The 23,287-nt window shown below is 38.2% G+C and overlaps 1 protein-coding gene across 3 annotated transcripts in view; it reads right to left on the bottom strand.

Moving 5' to 3' along the window:
* Upf2 (UPF2 regulator of nonsense mediated mRNA decay) overlaps positions 1–23,287 on the bottom strand; it is a 123,560-nt gene that overhangs the window by 16,749 nt on the left and 83,524 nt on the right. The window contains exons 19-22 of one of the 3 annotated variants that reach the window (XM_020177095.2): positions 19,390–19,557; positions 8,152–8,293; positions 6,843–6,963; positions 905–2,185 (exon numbers count right to left, since the gene is read on the bottom strand). In XM_020177095.2, coding sequence (XP_020032684.2) covers positions 2,176–2,185; positions 6,843–6,963; positions 8,152–8,293; positions 19,390–19,557 — 441 coding nt within the window. In that variant the 3' untranslated portion in view covers positions 905–2,175. Of the gene's footprint in view, positions 1–904; positions 2,186–6,838; positions 6,964–8,151; positions 8,294–19,389; positions 19,558–23,287 lie in introns of those variants that run through there. The other 2 variants (XM_074056652.1, XM_074056653.1) reach the window with 2 other exon arrangements.

Here is a 23,287-nt window from a genome sequence, read left to right as displayed (position 1 = left end):
TCAAGGCCAGCCTGGTGAAAAAAATTAGCGAGATCTTATCTCAATCAAAATCAGTTAGCCGGGTGTGGTGTGTGTGCCTGTCACCCCAGATACCTGGAAGGCACAGGTAGGAAGACTGCAGTCTGAGGCAAGCCCTGGGCAAAAATTCAAGATCCTACCTGAAAAATAACTAAAATGAAAAGGACTGGGGGTATTGGCTCAATTGGAGAACACCTGCCTAGCAAGAAGGCCCTGAGTTCAAACCCCAGAACCACCAGAAAGAAACAACCCCCGCCCAACAATCCATATGGAGTTACCGCAATCAGTAATGCTAAAATGTAGAATTAAAACCAGTAAAGAAATAAAAAGCAGAGGTTCCTGAGGTTCCTCGTAGATTTGCCTGCCTTGTGAGGCTTTTACTGACTGCTTTTAAACCCTGCCTCAGGCTAAACCATACTGTGCCAACATTTTCCATCTTATCCAGTATTAAGCCCATCCTAAAAATATTTTGTCCATTGGGCAGCAGAGGGTACTTTTTGTAATGACCAAAAGGTATACTAACTCAGCACCTAAGACAGTCATGATGATATGGAATCCTTAAAGCAAAAGCAACAATAACAAGGAAATGTCAGGAAATCATTTCATTATCTTGTTGTTGCAATGCCAGGGATGGAACCCAGGGCCTACCACTGAGCTATAACCCCAACACTTGATATTTTAGACAAGTGCTCACTCTGTAGCCTGGGCTGGCCTTGAACTCATAATCCTCCCTCTTCCACCTCCCAAGTGCTGGGATTGCACATGTGCACCACCATGCCCAGCTGAGAATACTTTATAAAGCACAAAGATGACTTGGGAGATACTGACTGACCCATTCAACAGGTTTCTAAAACCCAACTGAATAAAAGCGAAACCACACCAAATCTAAATTACAACACTTTATTGCAGCATCGGCAAAGGTCAGATTTCTGAAGCTGGTGAAGATTGGGCAGCATTTCCATGTGAAATGTTACAACTTTACAAGTTTTGTTTCTTATTTAAATCTACATGCAGAAACTGAAACATGGTAAAAGAAAAAATGCAAAATAGCTAGAAAAAAAAGATGTAATCAAGTTGTAGCATACAGATGTGCTCTTTAACTAAATTACTATGCCTACCTGAAAGCAAACGAAAGACAACTATCCTAATAAATTAACGGACTGTCAGAAACAGACTAAGAACCCTCATTTCTATTTAGTGGGGCGGGGGGAACAAAACAAAACGAAAACAAAAGCAAAAGAAAAGCTCTACTTGTTTCCATATTTTGTTTAGAGACAGAGGCTGTAAACCCATGAAGGTCAACAAAATATTCTGATCCACTTCTTGTTGTCCTTCGTTCGTTTTCTGTGACATGCTGACTGGCACGTTTTGTTTTCAATGATACTTACAATGGGCTCAACTATATCCCTGTTCTTAGGCTAGTATCAGACTTTCCTAAGCCATCTGAATTAATGCTCTTTGTAAACTAATAGTCTTCACATTTTTCTTTCACTCTAATAAGCAATTTTATATCACTGACTCTGATGGATAAACAGGTTTTTCTCCCTCATCCCTTGTTCTTCTTGAAACAAATTCCTAACAAAAGCCTTCCTGGTGGATTATCTGGTATTTGGATATCTTTCATCATTTTGTTGTCCTGCATGTAAGTTTTTACTAGAAGATTTTACTGCTTGCTCTATACTTTTCTACTGTAGTCCTGGAGCCCCCAAATGTATCTTCTTCCAACATGGGATGTTCAAATCAGAGACACTGTAACTTGAATCAAGTTTAAAACTCAAGTTCATTTCCCCCATACCATTACTATCACAACCGTTTCTTCTCCGGCTCAGTCATCTCATTGACACTCTTCTTGGTGTAACTGCTCAGTAGTCAAGTGAACCATCTCATTTCTTGACTGCCATTCTCAAGAGAAGATTAACCCTCACGTGATTTCCATTACAAAAGGCCTTTTCCGCCTTGTCTGGAAGCGTGGGCTTGTTCCTGTGTTGGCAGAGGCTGGTGTTTCTGCCTCATGGCCCCAGCCTGTCCCAGGTTTAGATTCTCAACTCTCTAGACCGACATGCTGAGATGTGTCCACTGCTCTCATTCAATTGCTGGAGGACTCCACTATCCACAACATCAGATACAGGACCTAATGAAATGACACGTGCTGCTGGATCAACGTCTCCTAAAGGTACAAACAGGGGGACGTTAGAGGCCTTTGTCCTGTGACAGTAGGACAAAGCTGGGGCAACAAAGTGTTCTTCAAACACCACCAAACACCATCTAAACACTACTCTAAGGTAATGCCTTTTAAAGACTACACATGCTCTCAACAGGACTAAGATGAAATAGGAGCAATCCTGAACAAAAACTAGAAGATATGGCTCCTGTGTTTTTTCTGCAGCTAATTTCTAATATGTGAAGTATTTGTGGTTTGTGTTATGGTTGAAATAGGTATCCCAAGTACCTCAGTCTGTGACCTTATGTGGAAATAGGGTTGTTGCAGATATAATTAGTTAAGATGTGGCCATACTGGAGTAGGGTGGGCCCTGATCCAATATGACTAAATTCTTATAAAAGGGGAAATTTGGACATAGACATGTCAACAGGGAGATTATGTGAAGATGAAGACAGACGAGGGTGATGCACCTACAAGACAAGGAATGCCAAGGACAGCCAACAAACTTCCAGGAGCTGGAAGGGAGGCCTAGGCTAGATTCTTCCTCAGAGCTTATGAAGGAGCCAACCCTGCTGGCCTCTTGATCTCACATTACCTGAGGCAGCAAACGACTGTTGTTCAGGCTGCTCAGTCTGTGCTACTGCTATAGCAGCTTGAGTGGACATCTACAGTTAGTTTTTTCACAGAGCAAGTGATGTCAACAAGAAACTTTCAAGGAATGAAATGCAAATATGGAAAAGTATATCCTCAGAAGTAGGCAGCCATCATTCTCCCCAAAACTGAGCTCAACAGAACAAAGGTTGATGACACAATCATTCCCCGCAAGAAAAAACAAGAAGCGAGAAGAGTCTCTCCTGAAGTCAAGACAAAGCAGCTGTCTAAAGCAGACATCTTAAATACATGCAATGGGTGAAAGGAAAATGTTCACAATCCTTGGTAAGCAAGATATACTTCTATCATTAGCTACAGCATAGAGTGCCACTGGTTTATGGGCAAACAATCATTCTGAGTGACTTAGAAATCTGAGAGCCCACAAAAAGTATTTACTCTATATACTTTGGATTAAATGCTACCTTCTAATAAAGTCGTCACTTAGTGAGCCTTATAGCAGAACATAAAGAAAACATCTAGGCTGTGTGGTGCTTGCCCATAACCCCAGGCCTGGGGAGCAGAGGAAGGGTCATGAATTTACAGAAGGAAACGCAAGTGCTGGGTATAACTCACTGGCACTGCAGCAGCCTAGCATGAGCCAGGTCCTGGGTTCAATCCCGAACATAAATAAATAAGCAAACAAACAAAATAAAATTGTAAGCTGGTCACAGCAGCACTATCTGTAGGTAGTCCTAGCTATTTAGGAGGCTGAGGTAGGAGGATCTTTTAAGCCCAAGAGTTCAAGGCCAACCTGAGCAACATAGTGCCACCTTATCTCAAAACAAGAGACCAAAATAAAAGCAAAAACAAAATTCAGGCCTTCTTTAAGGTTTTTTAAAGTCTGACAATATAAACCCTTGCTACTCTACTGCGCTTCATGGGCTCTCAACACTAGCAGAAGAGAAAATAACTTGCTGTGCACTACAGAAAACGGAGACACAGCTCTACTTGGAGCTCTACTGCTGCCTTAACTTGTGGAAAATAAACGCTTTTCATTTGTTAGAGGGCTGAAGTTTTAAATTTACACTCCTATTTAAGTGACGCCTTGATTAGAAAATATAAGTCATCATAGTTATTGCCTGGGAGCTTATCAAAATCCACAGTTAAAAAAGTTTCAACTACTTTAATAGCCAGTTTGCAGATAAATTTCTCTTGAACTGACATAACATTACCAATATTAATGGCTTTTTTTTCCCAAGTATCAGTTAAGAATCAACTTAAAACCAGTTTCTCAGATGTTTTATTCATAGACTCAAGGTTCCTGCCTTAATTTAGGACCCCCACCCCTCTACTCTAGCATGTTCTTCTTTTGTGAGTATGTGTGTATGTGTATGTGTGTGTGAGACAGAGTCTCACTATGTATGTAGCTTGGGCTGACTGTGAACTTACTATGTAGCCCAGGCTAGTCTCATATGTTCAATCCTCCTGCTTCAGCTTCCAAAACGCTAGAACTACAGATGTGTATACACCACCACACCTGATCAGCACGTTCTTTTTTGGAGTTGGTTCTGGAGTTTGAACTCAGGGCCTCAGCAAGTCCTCTACCACTTGAGCCACATTTCCAGCCTTTTTGGTTTTCTTGGTAGTACTCAAGTTTGAACTCAGGACCTCATGCATGCTAGGCAGGTGCTCTACTACTTGAACACTCACTCAGCCCTCTTTTGTGTTGGTTATTTTAGAGATAGGGTCTCTGAGTTATTTTCCCAGTCTGGCTTTGAACAATGATGCTCCTGATCTCTGACTCCTGAGTAGCTAGGATTATAAGCATGAGTCACCGGTACCCAGCTGCTTTAGTTATCTTCAAATAGCATCTCTTGAACTATAAGTCTCGTATCTATAACTCCTGTACAGTTGGGATCACAGATGCACACCACCATGCTCAGCTTATTGGCTGAAATGGGACATTGTTAACTTTTTGCTCAGGCTGGCCTAGAACTGCAATTCTCACTATCTCTGCTTTCCAAATAGCTGAGAGTATAGATATGGACTACCATGCCCACCATGACCTTTTTTTTTTGTTGTTGTTGGTAGTTCTGGGGCTTGAACTCAGGGCCTGCACCTTGAGCCACTCCTCCAGCCCTATGTTTGTGATGGGTTTTTTTGAGATAGAGTCTTGTGAATTTTTTGCCTGGGTTGACTTTGAACCTCAATCCTCTGCCTCCTGAGTAGCTAGGATTGTAGGTGTGAGCCACTGGCACCCAGCTACTACAATGTTCTTAAGCTATGTGATATTGTCACTTTTCCAGATACATTTGTTCATTTAGAACTTAAGTTTAAAAACAGTAAAGATTCAAAAACTCCTTACACATTTGCTGTTCTTCTACAATGTTTATCCCTATGTATGTTTTAAATGCACTGGCTATGAAAATAGCATTTGTATACTTTTATGGATGATGATAGGTGAGTTAGGATTTTTTTTTGTTATAATTTAATATAAAATTTAAAACATGTTGAAAGCTTAGCTCAGAGAGGGACTCTCACAAAAAAAGGAAAACAAGAGGGAAGATCCTGGGAGCAGAACTGGAGGAAGAAAGTTTTTTAAATGATTAAATGTGGATTGTAAAAAGTTCCCTTTTCCATTCAACAAATATTTACTGAGCATCTAGTAGGTGCCAGGCACTAAGAACCAAGGAGATATAACAGAAAGCAAGATAAGATGCTGTCCCTGCCCCACAGTCTTTAATCTCCTGGGGGATGGAGACAAGTTAACAGGTAACTAGGACATGGTCTACAGAAATACAGTGAGTCATAGCAGCATACATTCACTGACTATGTCAGCAGTGAGTTCTGGATGGTAAGTGAACCACAGAGGGATGACATCTCCATTGGAAAGGAGAAAGGTAAAAGAAAGCTGAGGGCTGAGCCCAAGGAATATGGACATCTATGTGTAGTGCATTCACATATAGGAGCTGGAAGTCAGGTAGGAGTCGGAATGGTCAGAAAGAGAAGCTAGCAGAGTCACAGAAGCCAAGGCAGAGTATGTCAAGAAAAAAGGAGGGCACACAATGTGAAGTACTGCTAAGATAAGGCCCAAGAGGCAGGTAGGGACCCTGGTGAAGGCAGCTTCAGTGAACTGGCATGCATGTATATGTATGTACATACATTTCAAACAGTGAGTGGGAAGTAAGGAGGAAACAATAAATGTGGCCAGTTCTTCTAAGGGGGAATCAAGAGAAGAAAGGAAAAACGAAACTTAAGGAAGGATCATGACAAGTGATTGAGTAACCCTGGTAGCAAGCTGAAATAAGCATACCTGTGTTCACATAAGCACCTACTGCAGTCCGTATGTTTACACATCTATTTCCCCACATTTACTTTTGTTCCCTGCTGCCTAAGAAATGTTCCCCACCGCCCACAAGACTCTCAATATTTTAAAAATAAATAAATGGACTTGGACAGAACTGGCATTCTAGTACCTGAACTTGGTTTTCCCACTAGATTCTAACCTTCTACTTTTTAATTTTCTATAGTGGAGGGCTAAATCTAGTATGTACTGGATGAATGTACGCTGAAGGCAAAAGCAAATCCTACAGCAGATACGCACTGCACACTATCAAACCCCATATGTATCAATTCTGTAAGGTTCTCACATTCCAACATTTGCAAATTACTTATAATAAATCAACTGAGAAGGGATCGGGCATTAGTAAGAATAGTGGGCTGTTTACAGATGCTAGGCTGCAACATGGAAGTGTGAAATTGGAGAAATCAAGAAAAAATGTTCTAACAGTTTGGTCTCTGGTGACAAGACAAAAGGGAATAGATATTATCAAGAAAATGTATTTTGAGAGCATACATTTCAAACTACTTTTAAGAAAATGTAAAGGTAGGAGTAAACTAACATTTTTCATTGCCTGTTAAGCTAGCTAGTTTATACATTTAGTAGCAATTCAACAGGTTTTAATAAAATTAGATTTTCATCAGTAAGTAGATTGCAGAAGTCTCTAAATTATTCACATGGATATCACAAAAGACAAATTGCTATGGAAGAAGCAAGTAAAGATTGTTTTACCTCCCACCAGTTTTAAAGATTAGATCTGCATTAGGTGCTCCCTTTGGATGTTGGTAACGAGGTCGTCGCTCACGATTGGTGTTTGCTGGAGCAGGGCGTTGTGCAAGAGACTGCAACATTTCTGCAATTAGGAGCAAAAAAGAAAACGCTCTCAGCTCTTATACATGTGTATTTTCTATGAAGCAAGTAAAGTATTAGATCAAGTTTATTAGTCCTTTCAGTAGCTGATTAAAAAGAAAAGAAAAACATGTAGAGTAAAATGCCTACCAAGTATTGAAAGAGCATGATCAAGAGATGGTAAAACCCAGTGTCCTCTTACTGTGCATTTGGCTACTACATACTTGTCTTGTGAGGCAGTAAAACAGCCTAAGAGGCAGGATGATAGCTAACAGCATAGTGTTTGGAGTGAGTCTATATTGGTTAAAATCCCAGTTCTGCCAATTACTAGTTTGGAGACTTTGGTTCAGTTTTCCCAAATATAAAATGAAGATAATAATAACATTTATCTCATAGGATTACATGCTTTGAAAGAAATAAGCACTTGAGTGTTAGCACTAATTAACAATGCTGGCCATAAACTGGGAGAGAAGATTCCACAAGAGGGATGAAAAGATAAAAAATACAAATGAGTAACATAATGGTCTCTTGAAAAAGCAGCAGCTTGTTCAGGGCAGTTGCATATAACTATCTGTGGCTCTAAAATCTGGACACCACCGGATGCCAAAAGGCTGTCTTACAAGGGTCCACTGCCTCTATATGAGGTTCCAATCACTGCAAAACTGTGGGATAAAAGGAGAATCTTAACGCAAAGCTAACCTCAAATCTGAACGTATACGGGGTCCTTGAGACCAGGACTCCAAATAGACCAGATAAATATCTGTTGAACTTGTTCTCAATCTGCTGGCAATGTGAGGTAATTAAAAATTGTCCTATCATCTCATTGGCAAACACATGTAATAGTATGCGACTTAACTGAATTATAGAGTTAGCAAAATATTATGAAAGTTACATTATTGTTATTTTGCAAATAAGTGAGAAAAATAAAGACGGAATGAGATTAAAAAAATTAGCAATGTAAGTATATACAAACGTGATGCAAAAAGATGAGGGCAACTTTCATAACTATATTTAAAACACTTAAAAAACCATCAAAAATTTCCACATTTTTACAAATGATTTTTTTTTTTTGAGACATGGTCTCAGTATGTAGCCCAGATTGGCTCAAACTTGTGATTCTTCTGCCTCAACCTTCTGAATGCTGGGATTATAGGGGTGTACGACCACACCCAGACTGTAAATGATTTTGTACCTTGATAATCTTCTTGTTCTTGCCGTTCATTGATATCTAACGTGAGCTTTTTCATTCTCATCCTCTCTTCTTGTTCTGCCTGCTGCTGGTTCCAGTGATTTGCAGCAAGTTGGGACGACATGGGCACATTAAGAATCTTAAACTGGGAGGGAAAACGGCAAAGGAATCAAAAATAGCTTGAGAAAACAGAGAAGAAGAAACTTCAAATAAAATAGCTAGTGGAATTATATGAGTTCACAAAAATAATGTCTTTACTACAAATCAACAGACTTACAAAAACCATCTAAGAACAGATACTTGTTCTATTCTAATAGGGACAAAATCCATTAGGGTTGGATGAGAAATAAAATGCCACCAAATTTAACTTCCATAAAAATCAATTCTTTAGCATACCTTATTTGGAAGCATATGTCTAGCAACAAGGGACTTTTCATCCTGTAGACCCCATCATGTGTGAACAACTGTCTGAAAGGCTTTTATACAGCAAACTAGAAAGCACATCCTTCTCATTTCTGCCTCCTGAACTGTACTGGGCAAATCTAGTGCATTTTCAGGAACACTAGTGCTTCGTATTTCTGAACTCGGCTGTGACCACTGAGGAGGGAGAGTTAAACAACTACCCTTGAGATCCACTTTCTTGTTACAGTGAGGGAGTCCTTGTCTAGGAATACTTTAATTTTTAGCAGGCTATTCTGGCTTAAGACTACACATAGCAAACAACCTAGATAATGGCTTAAGACTACACACAGCAAACAACCTACACAAAACTCCATGGGTCATGGATCCCTGGAAAATGTCAAGTAAACTATGCTACCATCTAAGCATAAAAACCAAAGTGTTCCATAATCTCAATTCCCTGATGCATGATAACCTGCCTGCCTCACGGGAGAGATCCTACCTACTAAGTCTGGACCGAAGCCTGTCTATGGAAAGAGGGGTTTGGGGTTTGATCCAGGCCTTCTGAATGCTGGCATCCTCAAAATTATCAGTAAAGTTAAATACTGCCTAAGATCTGATTCACTGAAGTCTGACTTGAAAATCCGATTCTGTGCATTATCTCAGATGCTCTCTCTTGCATTCTCTTTTATTATGCAATTCAGTTAGTTAGATTCCTCTTATATGTAATGCCCAGAACACTAAACATACTAGGTCAAGTACGTTACAGAGAAAAATGTTAAGTGTGGGTGAGAAACTTATCTAAACACATTTCATATTTATGACAGCAGAAATGAAGCATCTCGCATATCAAAATAAAAACATATTAAGGCAGACCCCTTAGTCAGCAGTCTAGTAAAGTATACTCTTCCTCCCCAAAGAGGGGAGTGGTTTGGTGTTAGTGGTCTGGTGCTGACCCCTTCCGTTAACCTTTCTTTTTGTTGTCTATTTTTTGGAGAGGATCTCACATGTAGCCCAGGATGGCCTCAAACTCAGGATCCTGCTACCTCCACCTCCTGAGTTCCAAATATTTATTCACTGGTTGGTAACATTTAGAGCGTTTCTGGTTCTGAGCTATTTCAAAAACAGTTGTATATTCGTGGACAAATCTTTGTGTGGACATGTTTTCATATATCTTAAATGAAAATGCTGGAAAGAGAAAAGCTGGAAATAATCTGGTTTGTCTTACTTTTTAAGAAACTGTCCAACTGTTTTTCAAAGTGGCTGTACCATGTTTCATCACCCAGCTGTGCAGGAGTTCCAGCTCCTCTATATCCCTGCCCAAACATGGTCAGTCTTTTTGATTTTAGCCATTCTAGTGAGTATACACTGGTACTTCACTTGGTTTTAATTTTCAATTTGCTAATGAGTAAAACCATCTGTTCTGAAACATCCTAGAATTATGCTAAAAGTAGGCATCAATTTTATTGAACTATAGTTTTCAGAATGTATTTCTGGCTCACTTTTAGAAAAGAAAATTATTTGCCCATTATGGATCTTTTGTTCCACTGTAAGGATTTTGTTTTGGCAGTGCTGGGCTTTTAACTCAGGTTGCAAATGCTCTATCATTTGAGCCACACCCCCAGACCTTTTTGATTTAGTTTATTTTTTAGGTAGGGTCTCACACTTTTGCCTGGCATTGGCCTCGGACCATAATCCTCTGACCCCCGCCTCCAGAGTAGCTAGGAAGTAGGTAGGATTATAGGCATGTAGTGCCATGCCAGGCCCTTAGAGGCTTTTGTTGTTGGGTTTTTTTTTTTTTTTTGGTGGTACTGGGTTTTGAACTCAGGGTCTCACACTTGCTAGAGAGGCACTCAACTACCTGAGCCACTCTACCAGCTCTTTTTTGTATTGGATATTTTTTTTTTTAGTTTTTTTTGTTTGTTTTTCTTTTTGCCAGTACTGGGGTTTGAACTCAGGGCTTCGTACTTGCAAAGCAGGCACTTTACCCACTTGAGCCACTCCTCCAGTCCAAGTAACTCATTGTATTTGTTTGTTTATTTGGCAGTACTGGGGTTTGAACTCAGGATCTCAGCTTGCTAAGCAGGTGCTCTACCACTTGAGCCACTCCACCAGCCCCTTGTATTGGGTATTTTTGAGATAGGGTCTCATGAACTATTTGTCTAGGGTTGGCTGTGAAGTGTGATCCTCTTGACCTCTGCCTCCTGAGTAGCTAGGATTATAGGTGTGAGCACCTGGCTTGCTGGTGGTGTTTGTTTAATCACAACTGTATTACAAGTATGTGTAAGTTCTTTCAGTCTTCAAAGATACAATTTGTTTATGCCTGAAGACTAGGACTCACTTAAAGTAGACAGATTATTCCTTTTGATGTTAATTTTACCTAATCTCTTGGGTAAAACCTTTTAAGAGAAGTCTTTCTTCTTGATGCAAAGGTTAGCACTGCTCTACAAGCATTTGGATTACTCTTACAGCTCTGCACATTGCCTTTTAAAACATCTCCTGAGCCACATCTCTTAAACATTCCCAACTGTGAAGTATTTCTAAATTCTAGTGTACACAGTCCAATGATAGCCAATTCTTCTTCTTACAAGTTGGGCTCAGAGCCCTATCATTTTGTCAGTATGATGTAGCAATTTATTTAAGAATGCTGCCTTGTGCTCATCTGTTAAATGAGGCTCTCAATCCTACCTTTTAGGGTTGTTCTGAGAATTAAATGAGATAAAATTTGTCAAGTGCAGGATATAGTGCCTAGCAATAGTAGTTTCTCAGAAATATCTTAAAATTGTAGTATATTTAAATAACTTTTTTAAAAGCTCAGAATAATAAGCCAGGTGTGGTGGTGTACACCAATTCTAATACTTGGGAGGCTGAGGCAGGAGGCTCATGAGTTTGAGGCCAGCACGGGCTACATAGGGAGAACATGTCTCTAAAAAAAACAAAAACAAAAACAAAAACAAAAAAACCGAGAAAAAGTTTAAAATAGCTTTCCTTATTGCTTCCAATACATTCTGAAAATAAAACTTAGCAAATAAATCAACTCAGAATTCAAAACATTACCTTAGAAGAATAAGATTTATAACCAAAATCAGAAGATTTAAATCTTACTTCTGTATACCTAATTTGTCATCTGTATTATATATTTGTGCCACAAAGGAATTGCCCCAACTGTTTATTTCTACTAAGAAAACTACAACGCAAATAAAATGGCCATTGCTGTGATAAATCTTTCATTTCCTTTTCACACAAAAAAATAAGGAAATGAAAATGCTTAGCTCAAAATGAATTTCTTACCAAACTCCTTATATGTTAGAGAACACATGAAACAAAAACTTAAGAATCCACTTTTAGTCTTCTTAAACAGCAGGGTTACTGTGAGACATCACAGTAACTGAGAGTGAAATTGTCTATTTTCAGCACTATTCATGTGGAAAGCATTCTGTTATGCCAGTATTTCCAAGCCTGTGTACTAAAGTTCCATTAAACAGACACTGAAAACAGAGTTGGCCAAATTATTATAACATCAGGGAGAGATTTCAAATTCTAGAAAGATTACAACTCATTTCTTAAAAATGAGAATAGCATCTAGAATGAGGACTTGAAGCAAAGGAATCTTCCAGTCTTTCCTCAATAAAACAGTCATGATAAGTAGTTAGTAGTATAGAAGAGATGGTATGTCATTTTAAAACAACAAAGATAAGAGCAATATGAGGAAATACCTTAATTTTAAAGATATATTACACAGAAATTTAAATTAATAGTATTTGCACTAATGGCCAGGTGCTGGTGGCTCATGCTTGTAATCCTGCTACTCAAGAGGCAGAGATCAGAAGAATAGTGCCAGCCCAGGGCAAATAGTTCAAGAGACCCTATCTCAAAAATATCCAACACAAAACAGGGCTGGCAGAGTGGCTTAAGAGGTAGATCACCTGCCTAGCAAGCATAGTCCCTGAGAGTTCAAGCCCCAGTACCACCCAAAAAAATAAATAAAATAAAAAAAAAATAAAAGAACAACATCTGGAATATACTAAGAATTCAATAAACTTCAGCTATTACTATTCTCGTAATTACTAGCTTTATCGTAGGATGGAATTCTGGGCAATATTATTTTCTCAGTGAAATATAAAATATCTATTAGGCTTTGAGAATGACAACCAAGTTTTAAGTCACTTTCTATTTCAAGTATGATGCCTTATCTGAAAGGGCAAGGGGAAAGAGAAGTGAAATTCCCAATTTTTAAAAAAATTTTAAAAAATTTTTATTTTATTTACATGTGCTTACAATGTTTGGGTCATTTCTCCCCCTACTCCCCCGCCCCACTCCCTCCCTTACCCCTCCTTACTCCTTGCTACCCAGCAGAAACTATTTGCCCTTATCTGTAATTTTGTTGAAGAGAGAGTGTAAACAATAATAGGAAGGAACAAGGGTTTTTGCTAGTTGAGATAAGGATAGCTATACAGGGAGTTGACTTGCATTACTTTCCTGTGCATGTGTATTACCTTCTAGGTTAATTCTTCTCGAACTAACTTTTTCTCTAGTTCCTGGTCCCCTTCTCCTATTGGCCTCAGTTACTTTAAAACATCTGCTTTAGTTTCTCTGCGTTGAGGGCAACAAATGCTATCTAATTTTTTGGGTGTCTTACTTATCCTCATACCTCCCTTGTGTGCTCCCGCTTTATCATGGGATCAAAGTCCAGTCCCCTTGTTGTGTTTGCCCTTGATCTAATGTCCGCATATGAGGGAGAACATACGATATTTGGTCTTTTGGGCCAGGCTAACCTCACTCAGAATGATGTTCTCCAATTCCATCCATTTACCTGCGAATGATAAAATTTTGTTCTTCATGGCTGCATAAAATTCCATTGTGTATAAATACCACATTTTCTTAATCCATTCGTCAGTGGTGGAGCATCTTGGCTGTTTCCATAACTTGGCTATTGTGAATAGTGCTGCAATAAACATGGGTGTGCAGGTGCCTCTGGAGTAACCTGTGTCACAGTCTTTTGGGTATATCCCCAAGAGTGGTATTGCTGGATCATATGGTAGATCAATGTTTAGCTTTTTAAGTAGCCTCCAAATTTTTTTCCAGAGTGGTTGTACTAGTTTACATTCCCACCAGCAGTGTAAGAGGGTTCCTTTTTCCCCACATCCTCGCCAACACCTGTTGTTAGTGATATTGCTAATGATGGCTATTCTAACAGGGGTGAGGTGGAATCTTCGTGTGGTTTTAATTTGCATTTCCTTTATTGCTAGAGATGGTGAGCATTTTTTCATGTGTTTTTTGGCCATTTGAATTTCTTCTTTTGAGAAAGTTCTGTTTAGTTCACTTGCCCATTTCTTAATTGGTTCATTAATTTTGGGAGAATTTAGTTTTTTAAGTTCCCTATATATTCTGCTTATCAGTCCTTTTCTGATATGTAGCTGGCAAATATTTTCTCCCACTCTGTGGGTGTTCTCTTCAGTTTAGAGACCATTTCTTTTGATGAACAGAAGCTTTTTAGTTTTATGAGGTCCCATTTATATATGCTATCTCTTAGTTGCTGTGCTGCTGGGGTTCCATTGAGAAAGTTCTTATCTATACCTACTAACTCCAGAGTATTTCCTACTCTTTCCTGTACCAACTTTAGAGTTTGGGGTCTGATATTAAGATCCTTGATCCATTTTGAGTTAATACTGGTATAGGGTGATAAACATGGATCTAGTTTCAGTTTTTTGCAGACTGCTAACCACTTTTCCCAGCAATTGTTGTTGAAGAGGCCATCTTTTCTCCATCGTATATTTTCAGCGCCTTTGTCAAAGACAAGTTGGTTATAGTTGTGTGGCTTCATATCTGGATCCTCTATTCTGTTCCACTGGTCTTCATGTCTATTTTTGTGCCAGTACCATGCTGTTTTTATTGTTATTGCTTTGTAATATAGTTTGAAGTCAGGTATTGTGATACCTCCTGCATTGTTCTTTTGACTGAGTATTGCCTTGGCTATTCGTGGCCTCTTGTGTTTCCATATAAATTTAACGGTAGATTTTTCAATCTCTTTAATGAATGTCATTGGGATTTTGATGGGAATTGCATCAAACATGTAGATTACTTTTGGGAGTATAGACATTTTTACTATGTTGATTCTACCAATCCATGAGCATGGGAGATCCCTCCACTTTCTATAGTCTTCCTCAATCTCTTTCTTCAGAAGTTTATACTTTTCTTTGTAGAGGTCGTTCACATTCTTTGTTAAGTTTACACCTAGGTATTTGATTTTTTTTGAGGCTATTGTAAATGGAATTGTTTTCATATATTGTTTCTCAGTTTGCTCATTATTAGTGTATAGAAATGCTAATGATTTTTCTATGTTGATTTTATATCCTGCTACCTTGCTATAGCTACTGATGGTGTCTAGAAGCTTTTGAGTAGAATTTTTTGGGTCTTTAAGGTATAGGATCATATCGTCTGCAAATAGGGATATTTTGACAGTTCTTTACCTATTGGTATTCCTTTTATTCCTTCTTCTTGCCTAATTGCTCTGGCTAGAAATTCCAGTACTATGTGGAATAGGAGTGGAGATAGTGGCATCCTTGTCTAGTTCTGAATTTCTGAATGTAAATTACTATTCAGCTAGCTGATCTTCCTCTTAGTGGCTATGTTATTGGTCTCAAAAATGTATAAATTTATGCAAATACAGAGGGCATGGTTTATTACTCTTTTACAAAATACTATAGCAGAGCAGCCCAATAAGAAATGTTGATAAAGTGAGCGGAATACTGGTGGCTCATGCCTGTAATCCTTGCTACTTGGGAGGATGAGATAAGGAGGATTGCAGTTTGAGGCCAGCCCAGGCAAATAATTCCTGAGGCCTTCAACTCCCAAAAATATAACCACAGCAAAATGGTCTGGGTGTGTGGCCCTGAGTTCAAACTCCAAAAGAAATGCTGACAGATAATTTCTTTCCTTCCTTCCTTTCCTCCTTCCTTCCCTCTCTCCCTCCCTCCCTCATTCCTTCCTCCCTCCTTCTCCTCTCCCTCCTTCCCGCCCTCTCTGTCTCTTTTTTTGTGGTACTGGGGTTTGAATTCAGATCCTTGCACTTGCTTGGCAGGTGTTCTACCATTTGAGCCACAACCCCAGTGCAACAGATAATTTCTTCATCATCATGAAATTAGAAGCTACAATTCTAAGATAATTTATTTATCTGTCACCACACTGAAACGCTCAGAAATAAAACAGTGGCCATTTTTTCCTTTAGATTCCTATGATAAAATTCAAAATTTCCTTCAGAATTCAGAAATGATGTGCTTAATGAGGATGGCACTGAGTATATTAATGAAATAGTATAAAACGTTATAAAGAAAATTTCATAATGAATTTGACCAAAACCATGAATTGATTTATGAGACTGAAAATTTCTTCAACACATTTTATAACCTCTGAGACAAGCTTTACCAAAATAAAAGTTCTCAAGCACTGTGTGTCTAAAGAGACAGAAAACAAACAGGAATAAATAGAGAAATGAAGAGACAAAATTTAATGATGCATCTTTACTAAATGACCTTACTGCAAACCTGCTAAGTTACCATTAGAAAGGAGGCATACTTTATAGTGAATTACACGACAAGAAGATTGAAGTCACTAAACTAAAATTCCTGGGACATAATGATGGTAATGAGAGTGACTTAGGTTAGTTCAAAGCTACTTCATAAATGTACCGGAAATTTTAAAAGACTACTGTATGTGCATGCTTATATGTATGTGAGTTCACACTCACATAAAATCTCAAGTTACAATGGTAAACATTTATTATTCCAGTCAAAACATAATTAAATATGATGTTATAATAGCACTTATTAAAAAAAAAATTGCCTTCAAGTATTAAGCTATAACATGCATTTTTAAAACAAACTAATCATCTAACAGTCCTATTACACTAAAACCTTTAATGATCAAAGTATTTTATTTCATTATTCTAATTCATAAGTACTTAAATATACAAAGAAACTAATATCCATAGCATTATCCTTTTCTTTCTCTTCAACTACTCACTTTACTGGTACAAATTTTTTTTCCCTAATGGCTACAACAGAAAGTTTTCTGTAAGCACAAATCTGGTACACAAAGAGATCTTTCATTTAAGTTAAGAATTAAATATTCATATAAGGCAACACATTTCCCATTTATAGAAAAAAACGTTGCACCAGAAGGGCTTACACCCAAAAGCCAAATAAAGAAATAAAAATCAGAACAAAATATACTTTCTTTTTTAGACCACAAAATACCAATGATGTTTTTTCAAATAATGTTCCTAAAATTGAACATTCTCCAAAATTCCAAAAAGTTGAAATATTACTTAATAACCAAGAACTTTGGGTTCTTACTTCAGGTTTACTAATATTTTTAAAGTTTATTACAGTATATTACATTATATTCTTGAACACTGAATTTTACATTTTAAGAAAGAGGACTTTAAATGCCTCATTTTGCATGTATCTACCTACTTTGAACCAAAAACAGTCTTATTTTGAGCCATACAATTTAGAATTTCAGACTCCTAAAGTGAATTCATTTTTCAAAGCCCCAAAAATTTAAGGTACATTTTAGTTTAATTTATTTTCAACGCCTACATATTTTGTAAGGATCAAACAGGATGTACAAGTTGACAATGATGATAATGAATTTTCACGAGAGAGAGGAAGAAAGAAGAAAATGATTATTTACTACTGTGTAATTGCTTATAAACAGATATTCCTAAGTCTCCTTTTAGTTAGACTTTGTGCATTATGTATGCCTTACAATTTTTTAACTTTTGAAACTTTAATTTTGTGGCAATAAAAGCTGGTAACTGGAAGTGGGGAGTGTGGAGGAAGAGTTGAGCAATTCTAAACAAGAGGAGAATTAAGTAGGACTAAAATACTGTGACAGACATAGAAAAGTCTAGCTCAGAGAACTAAGTAGTCCCTAGAAAAGAAAAGCAAGAACCCTGGGATTTAAGAATCCTGGTTAACAGTGCTCCAGAACAGTTTGTATAAAAATCTGGATATAACAATGAGTTTTAGAGTCCTGACCAAAAATAGCTCTCATTCGCCTTAGAGACAAAGTGGAAGATGGGGGAATGGGGAGGTGCCAGAGCACAACCCTGGCCTAAGACTGGAGAGTAGTGGGACTTCCCTGAAAGCACAATGAGCCCTGTTTGGGGTAAAGGTGGGTAAGGGTGGGAAGGCCTGACAAACGCAGTGTCTGAGGAATATATAGCAGCACTCTTATCACAAGTCAAAGTTAACTTTGACTAACATGAGTCATGATGTAAAGTCCTTGCTGGCTCTATGTTCTATGATTCTAACTAGTATGTAGTTGGTATGTCAAGATTTACTCAATGTGAGGGGGATCTGGTTGTGACATCTGTCACTCCACTGATTGCCAGGGTTTATTTGACTGATCTGGCTGGTTAGGCAAGTGCTTCTTTCCTCCTTCACTACTCCATCTGTGTCCCTTTCAAAGCTGCGTGGTCAAAAAGGATGACCTTCCCTGACAGAGGAGGACCATTTGGTCAAGAGTACAGAGTAGCTGTGCTCCCTTGCTACAACCTTCAAACAAGCTCTCAAGATTTACTTTACTCCAGAAAAAAAAAAGGGTACAATGAAGGACTTTGATCCTTTGTGTAAACAAGAAAGTATCTGGCAATGGCAGAGATAGATTCACTAAGGTGTCCTGGGGTGGGGAGAAGTTGCTCTTTCCATCATAGGTGACACCTCATTGCAGAGGTCTCCATGACCATGTATGCAAAACAGCAGTCTCCCTCTTTCTGTCTCTTTCTATGCATTTTCCTTCACAAAATTTCCCTGACCTTACATTGTGAGTTTATTATATACATCCCAAAACCAGAATGAAAGCTCCCAAGAGAGGAGGGACTTGGTTGACTACTGTTATATTCTATACAAAAAAGTACCTGGTATCTAGCAGGCAAAGAAATGTTGTCAAGTGGCTATGTGAACACATGGGGAGCCTTTAGACTTATCTAAGATACTGTGGCAGCTACCTTATTCATACAATCTAATATTCCATCTACTCGTGGATATGCCATTATTTTACATATCATTAAAGCAGAAAAATGCTGTTAATTATAACAAGATTCAATTGACTCTAAGAAGGAAGTTGACTTTAAAATGTTAAAATGTAAAAACACTGTATAGAATTGATGTATGATACATGACAGTGGTGTCTGAGAGGCCTTTATCTTTCTCACATCATGTTTTATTATCTGTTAATATGTTTGTCTACCTCTCTCAGTCAGATGTGAAGTTACCTTGTTAGCCACTGTGGTCTCAAGACCTAGGATAGTACCTCACACACAGTGGATGTTCAATCAACATCTGATGAATGAATGTGTGAATCCCTAAAGTAACAGCATAGTAGTTAAGGAAACAGTTTTGAGGGACCACCTGCAAGATAAAGAAAAGAATGGGAAAAGGGTGTACCAAGAATGCAGGAGAAGGACTGGGGTCAAATAACACATTTTCAAGAGAAATTTTGGCAACTGAGCAATTTCTTGAGCTGTGTTAGTCAACATCCTCCTTTCTTTCCCCACCCTGATCTTGCTTATGTAACCTACTGAAAGCCAAGGTATTTATACATTTTTATAGATATGTACAAATTTAAATTTTAAATGTCCTTTTCATTAAAACATCCATTCCGTAAGAAGTCAGATGTGTTTTACACATTATATAATAGATAAAAGTATTTCTACTACTGAACACCTTACTTTCCAATTCTTTTCTTTTTGTAGGCAAAAGATAATTTAGAATCTATAAAACAAGAACTCCTTATAACTGAAAACTAACCATCAATTTTAACTGCACAATTTCTTACCTGCTGTTTATTGCCTTTTCTTGTTAACATGACAAATGGCATGGTGTCTGCAGACTCTGCCTCCCCTTCTCCACCACCAAGTGGGGGTCCTTTCCTCAGTTGGCTTTTGAGATGCAAAGGGATAGCAACATCAAGTTGGTGCACTTTAACTGACTCGCCACTTCGTTGCTTAAAGACAGAAATTAAGTAGTATATAAATATTCCAAGATGCGTGTGTGTATAAGTATAAATTTCAAGCCATTCATTCAGCATGGTATTTCTTAAAACACAACAATCACAAGAAGCCAAAGGCTTTCTTAACACAGGTGAAACTAAGGAATATTTTTCCCTCAAGTCCTAAAACCTTTAATATGCAATGTGGAAGAAACTATGGCTTGGCTCCTGTTTATTCTCAAGCCTCCCCCAGGCACACAGTGCTGCAGGTCCAGCTGAATTTCCCTGGATCCTCAAACGCATTCTCCCTTTCTGGTCATCCTCATAGCATACATCTTCCTTCATAATTGTCAAGAAAGGCTCAGAATAACCTGATGATCAGCCTGACTCCCTACCGAGTGGGGGACTCACCACTGTATTTCCTTTTGCCAGCATTCACTCTAGCAGTACTTTACACACAGCACATGCTCAATGAATATTCAAGAATGAGTGGAATCTATAACCGTTCACATAGTTTCTTGGTTAGTACTATCAGTATCTTTACTACTTACACTGAATTTTGCAAGCAATTAATTAACTGAACCTTCACTGAAGACTTATATTGTCTTAGACTTGGACAAAGTAAAATTAGTCTACTCTCAAAAAACTCATAGACTTGTTAAGTAAGATAAGATATAAATTACAATACATGGGATGTGTGTATCACATGTACAGAGAAGACTGAGTTGTTATCTGGTTTGGCTGGGAACAGGTGGGTACAGAGATTTCATGAAAGGGTGACTTAGAAATAGGACATTTGAGAATGCTAGAGTGTTCATTAAGACTTTTTCCCAAGCAGATGGTGAAACAATAGTTTTGGGGACACAGAGGGACTTTAGGCAGGGAACGAACAGGTGCAAAAGCAAGGACATGAAACAGTATGGCATATTCAGGAACGTCACATAATTGTCTATGTCCTGATGAATGGAGCAGAATGATTCCTCAAAGCTAGGCAGGTAATGTTGAAAGGCCTCAGAAATCTTGACTGCTCTTTTATCATTTTAAATAGTTTTTTGATACTGACTTCATTCAAGAGACTTGTAAATCATGCAAAACGGCATAAGGTATTGTTTTTGTGGAGTTTTTTTTTCTTTTTTTCTGATGCTATTGGGAAATGATCTCAGGGTCTCATGTTTCCTAGGCATGGGAAAGGGGTATGCTAGAGAAATCTTGACTGGAGAAGTATCTCCTATTCTCAATTATAAAATTAACATATTCTCTTTGAAATATAAAAATGCATCCATGTCTGTACTAATTCCTCCAGCTTACCTCTCTCTGCTCCACCCCAACATGCAACAGTTAAACAATGTAATATGTTGTTTCAGGTTTTTCTCTTGTACATGTTAATAAGCACATACAAACATAAGCAACCACTGCTAGGCATACTGTTCTATACTAAACATAAGTATTTTTCTTCCTTTTAGTTCTAATCTTAAGCATCTTTCTATTGAGTATGTACATACAGAGCTAATTATATGCATATGCCCTTATTATTTAATTGATCCTCTATTGATAGACACTAGGATTTTTTCTATTACAAATAAAATATACCTATTTGTATATTCGACTTTATGAAGAGAATTACTAACTTAGAGTTGAATTTTAGACCAAATGGCAGATCCATTTGGTAGTTTTACTAAATTCCTATCCTTGTCCACACCCCTTCAAAGGCTTGAATTATTCACAATTACTAAATTATAAAACCACATTGGATATTATCACTTTGTAACTCCTAATATCTGATGGTCTGGTAAGTGAAAAAGGGTAATTTTACTTTGACTATCTTCTAATTACCAGTGAGTTTAAGCATGATTTTGCCTATAACTTTTAATGCCATAAAAAAAATTGAATTGCTTCTTCCTGTAAATGGCTTGAAGTGACCTGTGAAACTGGTTTCTTACTTTGTTAACTCAGAAATTCCCACAAAATCATGTAGATCAAGAGGTTCAAATCTTGGGCTGGAGGAGTGGCTCAATTGGTAGAATGCCTGCCCAGCAAGTGTGAGGCCCTGAGTTCAAACCCCAGTATCCCCCCCATCCCCACTCCCTGAAAAAAGATTCAGATCTTCAAATACTTTAAGAGCATCTGAGAAACTGCCCAAGCCATAAAGAGTATATATATCTGGAAAGCCACCAAATATCTGACAGATGCCACTTTAAAGAAGCAAAGTGTGCCATTCTGGCATTACAATGGTAGAGCTGGTAGGTGTGCCCAAGCCAAACAGTGGTGCTAGGCACAAGGTCAGTGGCCCAAAAAGAGTGTTGTATTTTTTGCTGCAATGCTTAGATATGGATTCTCTGATCACTGAACATATCCAGGTGAACAAAGCACCCAAGATGTGCTGCTGCATTACAGATCTCATATCAGATTAACTCATACAGAGGCTCCCCCTGCTACTTGGAGATGATCCTCACTGAGAAGGAACTAATTGTTCCTAAACCAGAAGAAGAGGCTGTACAGATTTCCCAGAAGAAACTGAAGAAACAGAAACTTATGGCATGGGAATCAATTCAGCATAAAATAAATGCAAATGAGAAAAAAACTGGGTCATTCATCTTTTCTCATTGGCTTGAAGGATCTCTTGCTATAGTAGAGGTGTTATCCCTCTGTTTATAGTTTACAGTTTTTCCTGGCTTATTATTTCTTTAAGATTGTTGTGGCCTTCTGTGATGTAAGACAACAGAACAAAGTGTTTCAAAGCATGTTCCAGGGGCTGGGTGAAGCTCAGAAGCAGAGCACTTGCTTAGCATGCATAATGCCCTGGGTCTGATCTCTATCATCACTAAATAAATAAATAAATAAACAAAACCAGATTCTATACCCACTAGCACTGGTCTTAAACAAGACTCTAGCCTTCCAAAGCCGAAGTTTTTAATAATGGGACTACTAACAGTACTAGATAGCACTGTGGGAACAAAACATGAAAAAAGCACTTGATGAAGACCCCAACAATCTTTGATAGGTTTGTTATTAATTCTGATGTGGAAGTAAAATTGAAATTTACATTTATTTTTGTTTACTGACCATTTGTTGAATCTAGCTTTACTTTTATTATTAAGCATTTCCCTCTAACTGGAAATGTCATCTTTACTGCATTATTAAATTGCCATGTTCTAGGTCTATTTGGACTCTCCAATGTTTCATTGCTTTAGCTATTCCTGTGCCAAACTTTTATTCATTCTAAATTCATCTCTTCTCCTAGCAAACAAAATTCTCATATGAAATGAAATGTAGCACCGATGGCTCATACCTGTTATCCCAGGGAGGCTGAGATCAGGAGGATCTCTGCCTGAGGCCAGCCCAGGCAAATAGTTCCTGAGACCCCCAATCTCCAAAATAACCAGAGCAAAATGGACTGGAGGTGTGGCTCAAGCAGTACAGTGACTGCTTTGCAAACACAAAACCCTGAGTTCAAACCCCAGTCCCACAAAAAAATTTTTAAAAAAGCCCCCACAGAAGCATGTGTTAAAAAGCTTGGTCCCACTATCATTATACTGTGAAGTGCTAGGAATTTTAGGAAGTGGAGCCTGAAAAGAGGAAGGACACTGGGGTGTGCCTCTGAAGAGTGTCTTGAGCCTGGCTCCTTCCTATCAGTCTCTGTTTCCTGGAGATCATGAGGTGAGCCATCTTAACTATATGCTCCCATTGCCATGAATATTCTGTCTCACCTCAGGTCCAAAACCATGAATCCAGCTAAAATACATCT

Source organism: Castor canadensis, chromosome 15 (genome assembly GCF_047511655.1).
Source record: "Castor canadensis chromosome 15, mCasCan1.hap1v2, whole genome shotgun sequence".
NCBI classification, from domain to species: Eukaryota; Metazoa; Chordata; class Mammalia; order Rodentia; family Castoridae; genus Castor; species Castor canadensis.
Note: the sequence above shows the minus strand (reverse complement) of the source record. Positions and strands in the feature narration are given on the sequence as shown.